The sequence below is a fragment of the Corylus avellana genome, chromosome ca1 (assembly GCF_901000735.1).
Source record: "Corylus avellana chromosome ca1, CavTom2PMs-1.0".
NCBI classification, from domain to species: Eukaryota; Viridiplantae; Streptophyta; class Magnoliopsida; order Fagales; family Betulaceae; genus Corylus; species Corylus avellana.
In genome coordinates, this window is record NC_081541.1 from 4,413,864 (window position 1) to 4,424,251 (window position 10,388).

The window sequence follows — 10,388 nt, forward strand, 5'->3', positions numbered from 1 at the left end:
GAAATACAAAATTGATTTAGTAATTACTTTGGTTGCTCAATATTTTCGACAATTCACCGTATAAAAAGCTTTTAAAGAAATGAATAATATCTTTATTCGATAAGAAAAACGAATTCAGTAACTACTGTTTTAATTTTTTTTTTTTTTTTTTTTTTGAAATCTTCAACAATATATAAGATTTTATATATATGAGGTTAGGTACGTACCTCTGAGATGACGCAAGAAATTTCAGCAACAAAATGACATTCGGCGCAAGAATAGATGGGTAAGAATGGGTCTCTTTCTTCCTCACAAGCATCGCAATAGAATTCATCTTGTGTCTCATCTTCATGTTCAGCAAGAGAATGCGTGGGAATAAGGGGATGTATGTGGGATTTGTGTTTAATGGTAGATGGTAATGGACCACACGTAAGATGGAGATTGCAATCACAATACAGACAACGGAAACCGCCATATGATTCACAAGCACTGGATTTGTTGCAAGCGCTGCACTCGATCTTTCTAATATTGTCATTGAATAGTAGAAGGTGATCGTGGCCATGGTATGTTATGGCAGGCATTATCACACTAGCGCATTGTAAGCAAAAGCTACATTTAATCTTACACTCACAAACGTAGGCGAATGTGTCCCACGGGATATCCTCGCGACAGGCATTGCATTTAACATTATCATCATGATTAATGATGATTATGGAGTCTCCATATCTGGAGTGATCTATGGAGAATCTTTTAGAAATTTCGAATCGTTTTGGGGTGAGAGGATGGTATGGATGAAAGGGATGGAAAATCTCTTCCGGCAACTTAAAACACGAGGGATGGAGAAAGAAGCCACATGGGAGGCAACCATAGGTCTTCGGGTCCGAGCAGTATTTTCCACATACGCTGCAGTTAATGAGATGGGCAGGTATGTTCTCCAAGGGTAGCAATGGATGATGGCGGTGGCTAGAATGTGTACCAACAACAACTGCCTCCTCCTCCCCTTCTTCTATCGCTGGCCTTATAAAAGCGCACTTAACATGAACCCTGAAGTACTTGCACTTGTCGCAGCGGAAGATTAACCCCGCCCGGAGAGTATCGTCGCCACAAGCTCTACAGTAACTCCCAAGCCCACCGTATTCTGCGAATTCTAGGGAAAGAGGGTGTGGGTGAAGAAGGGGGTTGTGCAACTCCTGCGGTAGCTTTGCACATGATTCGTGCAGGTTGAAGTCGCATTTCCTGCAACTGTAGATCGGACCTTCATCGCAATGTTCATTGCATCCCTTGCATAAAACCTTATCTTCTCTCTTCTTTTCACTCAGCGACAACACATGGTTGTGAAGGAAAGGCCTAAAAATCTCAATCACCATCTCTCTCTGTATTTCTCTCTAGGTATATATGTTTTAACCCAAATCAATCAGAGAATTTTATTTTTTTCTCATCATCTTAGAATTAATAGAGAGTGATCTTCAACATTGTTCTTTTACAATTATAATGTCAGACTGAAGAATTAGAGAAATCAAAAAGAAAAAAGATATATTGCGCAAAAGCTGCGTATGGCCCACAGCTTTTTCTTTTTCTGTTGTTTTTTTAGCCCACACCTTCTCTTTCTCGCTCCAAAAACATGCAATTCTTAAAGAATCACATGCTCCAAAAATATATGTGATAATTGCGTGCTCTAAGTGCAAATGTTAGTTCAATAGATTGGGTAGGAAGAATCCAACTCAGTTAAGAGAAAAATTGTCCCTACGAGCTAAAATTGTTTGTTCAATATTATCTAATTTCTTTAACATATCGTGAAAATCATTCTACCAAACACAAGTTTTTCGGACTCTAAAAATATTATATATGCCAATGCTAGCTACACTGTTCAGCAATTCAAGACCAGTACTCTAGGAACAAGCTTTATAAACAAAATATGGAGGCCTCAACGCATTTACAAGTAAACAATATATATATGTAGAATTCTAGCACTCCACTAGTAGTTTAAGACATTTTTTCACTAGTAGCTGAAATGAACATTTTGGATTTTTATAACAATACTTTTCAGTACTTTTCCACAGCTTTAAAACCCTAAACCACAACAATTGCTTGCTTTTCATGTCCTCTTTCTTACCATCTGTGCTCACAATTTAATGACATAAATAAGAATAACTAAGATACAATTCCAAGGTTTCAAGACTATTAACAGCTGAAACTCTGGGCCTATACTAGTAGTGTGATGTATGTATTCTTCAATCAACAAGCATTTTGATATAATTAATTCCATGGCAGTACCAGTAGGTAGGATATTTATGCATTATCAGCTGCAGAGTATTGTTCCGTATTGTTAGAGTGTAGAGGATTGTTGAGTTCCATAGAAATTTATATAATCATTTCAAAAATTGGACTCCCTTGACGTATTGCATTTTTATCTTTTTAAGTCAAATGTATGTGAAATTTGTAGATTTCATTGAAGTAAAATGTATGTGAAAATCGCTTACTCTAAAAATATATGTCATTTTTCATAAATTGAATTGAAAAAATATCTTACAACCCAATTTTTATTTTTATTTTTTTAAAAAAAAAACTTTGTCATTACAAAAAAGAAAACAGGGCATTAACTTGCATTGACAAGTTAAACATGAGTAATTTTAGAAATTTTTTTTGTGTCACTCTAAAAAAGATGTGGCTTTTAAAATCATCATTTGATTAAAATTAAATCATGATTAATCACAAGCCCAATGGTGACTTAAGAGCCAAATTATTCTTGGAAGGACACAAGAGTGATATATAAGATGAAATGTCAAATTTAAAATTGATAAGAATATAATAAATAATTAACAATATGATATACTTAGGGTGCGTTTGGGAGTGCGTTTTTAAAAAAATAATATGCGATTTTAAACCAAATCGCAATTTTAGGGTGTTTGGGATTGCGATTTTAAAAACGCAAATTTCAAAATCGCAAAAAAATCTGCGATTTTCATAAGCTGATTAGAGGGTGCTTATTTGAAAAAGTGCGAATTTAAAACAAAATCACGATTTCTATTAAAAAGATATTTGGCGCAATAGTTACCTTTTTTGAGCGGGAATGAAAAAAATACCAAGAATACCCACCTAAAATATATTAAAACCCTTATTTTCTCTTCTTTTTTTTTTTTCTTGCTCTCTGTCTCGTTCATCATTTCTCTGCCCTGTAGCAGTGTGCGTCGCTGTTGTCCATCTCTCCGCCCCTCTACCAGGTAATAATCTCACCTTAATATTTTCTTTCTCTCCATATAACTCCTTTGCAAATGAAGTATTAAATTATTTTACAGTTATAAAGAAATGTCCTTATTGGTAATTTGGTCATGAAACCGCAATTATATGCTAATGTTATCCAAACACTCAATTGATAAAAAAAAATACTTTTTAGCATGTTTTACCAAACCCCTGTGCGATTTTAAAAAGTAACGATTTTAAAAACACAATTTTTAAAATCGCACTTATTGAAATCGCACTCCTAAACGGGTCCTTAATAATATTGAAAGAGATTTACAGAAGTGAAAAACTAGAACATACCATATATACCACTAAACCAATTTTGAAGATTTCAAACATTTAAAACTATATGTTTGAAAAGCTGAAAAAAAAAAAAAAAAAAAAAAAAAAACTATAATCAATCGTGAACATAAATAAATATTAATTCACTGGAGCTAGGCCTAGGCGGCCCTCGGGTCAATCCACATAATCACGTTAAAGAGTTTGTTACTAGTTTTCACATTTGTTTCGAATCCCTATAAATTATAATGTTTAGAAAATAGAAAATATCATTTTATTTTTTTACAAATTTGATTATCTTAAAATATTATAACTTGTTTGGATGTGTGTCAATTAGTCTAAATTAAAAGAATGGACCGCAAAAATGAATTAGTTGTGAAGTTTGTCCTGTCATAAATTTTGTAGATCCCTGGATTGAAATTTGAGGCACAACGTAATGAAGGAAAGGGATATTAACAATTTTTCCAACTCCGGCATTTCCTTGTGACCACTGACCACTCAAATACGTTAAGTTCTACTTACCTATCATAATAATTTATGGATTCAACCTTCATTATCTTCGATCTCCCAACTTCCACAATTATTTGGAATCAAATATTATCGTTCTCAATTCATTAATTTTGGTTGGAAAGCCGTTGTCGATTATTAAATGGTTCATTTATTTATACACCCACTTCAAGCGTATATTAGTCTATGAGAATTAAATCACATGGACCATGTATGCATGTATGGTGTGATCATATATATATGTTTATGTCAGTACTGAAAAATGATTTATATAAAAAAAAAATTATATTATAAATCAAAAAGATAAAGATAGAGCAGAAGCTATGCAGGGTTCCCACACCTTTTTCTGCTGTTTTTAGTCCACATGCATGCACCTTCTCTGTATCTCTCTCTCAATTTCTATATGAGAGAGGAAGAAACGGACAAGTGATGATAATTTAGAAAGGGATGGTACGTACGTACCATTGGCCCCCGGCCCCAATAATATTTCGCATTTCTTTCAACATCTCACCATGTAATTGATGCTTTCACCTACGTACTCACTTAATTAAGCAATTCCCCAATTCGGTCCTCTATACTTGTCTCTGCGCCTCCATGCTGAACAAACACAAACCAGCAAGAAAGGAGGAGGGAAGGGCATAGAGCAAAAAAAATTTAAAACTACCTTATAAATTTTTATTTTTTTCAAAATTTTTGTAGGGAGATTGGCCCCTCCGGAAAGAATATATGCAGTAGTCTTCAAACTGAATGGATTCAGCTTAATTCACAACCAGCAGTTTATAGCTAACACCATATAATCAATATCTGTGCTTGTCTTAATAACTGAGAGCCTTGTTTTGGACATCTCGTGTAGGTTCAGAAAATTAACCTTGTTTTCTCTTTCCTCTTTCCTCTTTTATCTTTTTGTCTTTAATTGGGGATTGTATTGAGATTTTGTAAAAAAATGAGGGTGTGTAGGAAACTTGTATTTTGTAAAGAAATAATATTTTAATGGTATAGAGAAAGGTAATTGAAGCTATTGTGAAATATATTTTCATAGGGAAGCAAAAAATAGTTTTATTCCCTAAATTCAGATAAAATCAAAGGGAAACTGTTGCTAGTGCTCTAAGTAAATAAAACAAAAGTCATTGTTTCAAACAAACTCTCTCTTTTAGTATTATTACTAGTTTACTACTAAGTAAATATATGTGTTTACTGTGTGCTTTAAATGCGAATGTTAGTTCAATAGACTCGAGTGAAAAAATCTAGCTCAATTTAGAGAAAACCTGCTAAAATTGTTAGTATGTGAAAATTGCATACTCTAAAAGTAGATGTCAATTTTAATAAATTGAATTGAAAAAAATATCTTACAAGCCATTTTTTTTTTTTTTAAATGTCATTACAAAATAGAAAACTGGGCATTGACTTGCATTGACAAGTTAAATATGAGTAATTCTATAAATTCTTCTTGTGTCACTCTAAAAAAGATGTGGCTTTTAAAATTATTATTTGATTAAAATTAAATAATGATTAATCACAATCCCAATAGTGATTTAAGAGTCACATCATTCTTGAAGGGGCACAAGATGAAATGTCAAATTTAAAATTGCAAAGAATATAATAAATAATTAACAATATGATATACTTAATATTGAAAGAGATTTACAGAAGAGAAAAACTAGAACATACCATCAAACCAATTTTAAAGATTTCAAACATTTAAGACTATATATATGTTGAAAAGCTAAAAAAACTATAATCAATAGTGAACATAAATAAAGATTGATTCATTGGAGGCCTAGGCGGCCCCTAGGGTCAAACCACATAATCACGTTAAAGAATTGGGTATTTGTATAATAAGTCCCTGAGTCAACCCTCCAAAATTTTTAAATCTCTAAGTTTTTTTTTTTTTTCCGAAAATTTACTCCCTGGGTCAATGGAAATGACAATAAACTCCCTGTCATAAAAAATTTTTAACAGCCGTTAATCAAATTCAAAATACACCGTTTCACCTCATTAAAATATTAATTTTTTATTAATTTAATTTTAAAATAAATCTAAAAATAATTTTTTTTTTAAAAGGGTGTAATGCAACTTCAATTTCATATGGGGTGGTCGCCAATTTATTTTGTTTGGGTTCACTCCTAGGCCAAACCCTCAAAAAATATTTGAGGGTTTGCCCTAGGGAGTGGTGGCCTAACCACCCCTTTGGGCTCCCCGGGACTACCCCTCAGACCACACTCCTCGCTCTTTTTTTTTTCTTTTTTTTTTTTTTAATTTTTTTTTTAATTTTAGATTTTATTTTAAAATTAAATTAATAAAGATTACTATTTTAATGAGGCTTAAAACGCTGCTAATTGGACTAACATTTCATAAAAAAAATTTTGACGGCATTATTGTCATTTCCATTGACCCGTAGTAAATTTTCAAAAAAAAAAACTTAGGGATTTAAAAATTTTGAAGGTTGATTCAAGGACTTATTATACAAATACCCTAAAGAATTTGCTACTTGCTAGTTTTCACATTTGTTTCGAATCCCAATAAATTATAATGTTTAGAAAATTCGAAAATATCATTTTATTTTTTTGCAAATTTGATTATCTTCAAATATTATAACTTGTTTGGATGTGTGTCAATTAGTCTAAATTAAAAGAATGGACCGCAAAAATGAATTAGTTGTGAAGTTTGTCCTGTCATAAATTTTGTAGGTCCATGGATGGAAATTTGAGGCATAGCGTAATGAAGGAAAGGGATATTAACAATTTTTCCAACTCCGGCATTTCCTTGTACCACTCAAATACGTTAAGTTCCACGTACCTATCATAATAATTTATGGATTCAACCTTCATTATCTTCGATCTCCCAACTTCCACATTTATTTGGAATCGAATATTATGGTTAACTGAATATTCTCTAGTCCAAAATGGACTGAAGAGGATCCTATTCCATTCGATCATTAATTTTGGTTGAAAAGCCGTAGTCAATTATTAATGTGTTTGTGCCTAGAATTATGTTCTTGGCCCTACACTTTTGACTCTCTCCTATTTATTGCAATACAAAAGAAAAAAATTGAGGAAATTTTCCTTGAAGCTTCAATGGCGTGTGTATATATATATATATATATAAACCTCCTATGCGGATGGGCTGCAAAACACCACTTTTGCAGCCCCCAATAGGAGGTTGACACCTCACCAAAAGCACAAAAAATTCACAAAACTAACCTACAACCTAAAACACTAGATTTTAAGGGTTTCATCTTCTTTCTTTTCCTTACCCATCTACCGACAAGTCCCATTTCTTCTTCCAATTCCTACATTTCTTCTTCATTTAACAGAGAAAGATAGAGAAAAGAGAGATGCTGTGAGAGAGAGAGAGAGAGAGAGAGAGAGAGAAAGACCCAGCCACCTAGGCGGCTGGGTCTGCTGAAATGCCGCCGTGACCCACGGTTGGGTCACGGCAGGCAGCTTCTTCGGTGAGTCTCTTTAGGGTGATAAAATTCCTAAAGGGTTAACCTTCTCCTCTAGGATTTAGTTTTGAATCCAAAAATAAGTTTTGAGGCATTAAAATCAATTTTTGAGGCATTAGAATCGAGTTTTGAGGCATTAAAATCTGATTTTAAGGTTGAGTTTCACAGAAAAATGGGCCAGAGATGGGTGTTTTCTACTGGAGATTGGCCAGACATGGTGACCCAGTTGTGGGTCACGCCAGTGGTTTGGTTTTGTTGGCTGGCGCCGGTGGTTTGATTGTTGGTTTTGCTGGCGCCGAGTCTAATTTTTTGGGTTGGCTGTTATTTAGTGTTTTGATCTTATTTTGTTAAAATATACTTGTTAATGTATCATCACATGAGTGGATGCTGCAAAACACCCCTTTTATGCATTGACTACATAGTAGGGGCTCTGGATTGATATAAAGAATTGCATGTTGCCTACAAGAATGTTGCATATATATAGGTACACAAATACAAATCAGTGCTGTCGTTGTTATCGGTCGGTACAAGATTACAGGCAACAAACACAGCGGAGAAATAACTCAATTCACACGCCAAGGCCTTGTTTGGGAAGCAAGATTTTCCAACTCAATCTCAAATTTTTTCTAAATTCATGTTTGGCAATTTTTTAAAATCAATTCAACTCAACTCAAAAAATTTCAACTTAACTCAAAAATTTTCATTCCAATTAATAAAAATTATAAATAAAGATTAAAAAACTAAATAAATAAATTTAGGGTAGCTGAAACACTCCAGGTGATGGCTAGGCCACCCCAAGCCCAACTGGGGTGGTCCGACCACCCCTTAATATTTTATTATTTTTTTAAACTTCTTATTATTATTATTTTTAATTAAATTTAAAATATATAGAATATTTTATTATTATTTCTATCAATGGGACATATGTTTCATTTATGGCCTTAGGATCTCTCTAGAGAGATTCTAATTATTAATTGGATATTCTCCAATCCAAAATGGACGGGAGAAAATCCTCTACCGTGTTTGACCCACATTCCTTCGTGGGCCATAGGTCGAATAATGAAGGTTGTTGATAGAGGACAATTTTCAATCATATTTGCTTTAACAAAAGGGACATATATAACGATTCTGACATCATATGGGGACATAATTATGGGCATTGGAAAGCTCATTTAGAGGGTTACAAAGTCATATTTCATTAAGTTTTTCTAATTTAAATGTTTACTGAGTTAAAATAGACCGTACAAAGAAAATTGAAAAGCTGTACAAAATTGCTCGTCCGTAGTTTATGTTTGAACAAGCTTTAAAACGAGTTCACAAAATAGCTCGTTCAATAACTCATATGAAGTTGGTTTCGAATGAATTATTTATAGATGCACACGTTTAAAGTTGGGTTAGAACGAGCTGCTGTGTGAATTGAGAATTCAAGTAAGAATACGAGGAAACCATAGCTAGATTCAAAAGAGCCTCTTACACGTTCAGGCAAGCTCTAATAAATTTTTGTAAACAAACTTTTATTTGAGCGTTTTCTTAGGTTGAGGAGTCTAGGTAGTATAAATATATGTAATGGCTATCTATAGCCTTAATTTATTATGTTATTTTGACCGGTTATCAATGAAAAACACTTTTAAGAGTGGTTTTCTTTTCTATCCACATTAAATCCTTGATTGATTATTAGTTTTAAGAAGAGTTGTGATTCTTATCTTGTTTGTCTTGGCAAACTATTCACGACACGCTGCATTAATTGGTATCAAAGTCAAGTTGCACTGCATCAATTATTTAATTGTTGATGGAGATCTTGTGGGCTAAACAACAAAAAAATTCGTCCAAAGCGCATTAACTAGCACAGCAGGAACGTTAGTAATTACTACTCTTAACTATCGGCAAATATATCAAGGATTTAATGTGGATAAAAAAGAAAACCACTCTTAAAAGTGTTTTTCATTGATAACTGGTCAAAATAACATAATAAATTAAGGCTATAGATAGCCATTACATATATTTATACTACCTAGACTCCTGAACCTAAGAAAACGCTCAAATAAAAGTTTGTTTACAAAAATTTATTGGAGCTTGTCTGAACGTGTAAGAGGCTCTTTCGAACCTAACTATGGTTTCCTCGTATTCTTACATGAATTCTCAATTCACACAGCACCTCGTTCTAACCCAACTTTAAACGAGTGCATCTATGAATAACTCATTCAAACCCAACTTCATATGAGTTATTGAACGAGCTATTTTGTCAACTCGTTTTAAAGCTTGTTCAATCATAAACAACAGACGAGCAATTTTGTACGGCTTTTCAATTTTCTTTTTACGGTCTATTTTAACTTAGTAAACATTTGAATTAGAAAAACTTAATGAAATATGACTTTGTAACCCTCTAAATGAGCTTTCCAACGCCATTAATTATGTCCCCATATGATGTTAGAATCGCTATATATGTCCCTTTTGTTAAAGCAAATATGATTGAAAATTGTCCTCTATCAACAACCTTCATTATTCGACCTATGGCCCACGAAGGAATGTGGGTCAAACACGGTAGAGGATTTTCTCCCGTCCATTTTGGATTAGAGAATATCCAATTAATAATTAGGATCTCTCTAGAGAGATCCTAAGGCCATAAATGAAACATATGTCCCATTGATAGAAATAATAATAAAATATTCTATATATTTTAAATTTAATTAAAAATAATAATAATAAGAAGTTTAAAAAAATAATAAAATATTAAGGGGTGGTCGGACCACCCCAGTTGGGCTTGGGGTGGCCCAGCCACCACCTGGGGTGTTTCGGCTACCCTAAATTTATTTATTTATTTTTTCAATCTTTATTTATAATTTTTATTAATTGGGATGAAAATTTTTGAGTTAAGTTGAAATTTTTTGAGTTGAGTTGAATTGAGTTTAAAAAATTGCCAAACATGAATTTAGAAAAA

The 10,388-nt window shown here is 33.0% G+C and overlaps 1 protein-coding gene across 1 annotated transcript in view; it reads right to left on the reverse strand.

The window, feature by feature from the left end:
• The window catches only part of LOC132167747 (uncharacterized), a 4,314-nt gene extending 2,968 nt beyond the window's left edge, over nucleotides 1-1,346 (reverse strand). Inside the window, exon 1 of the mRNA XM_059578772.1 lies at nucleotides 207-1,346. Coding sequence (XP_059434755.1) covers nucleotides 207-1,346 — 1,140 coding nt within the window. The remainder of the gene's footprint in view (nucleotides 1-206) is intronic.
• Nucleotides 1,347-10,388: the final 9,042 nt, after the last annotated feature.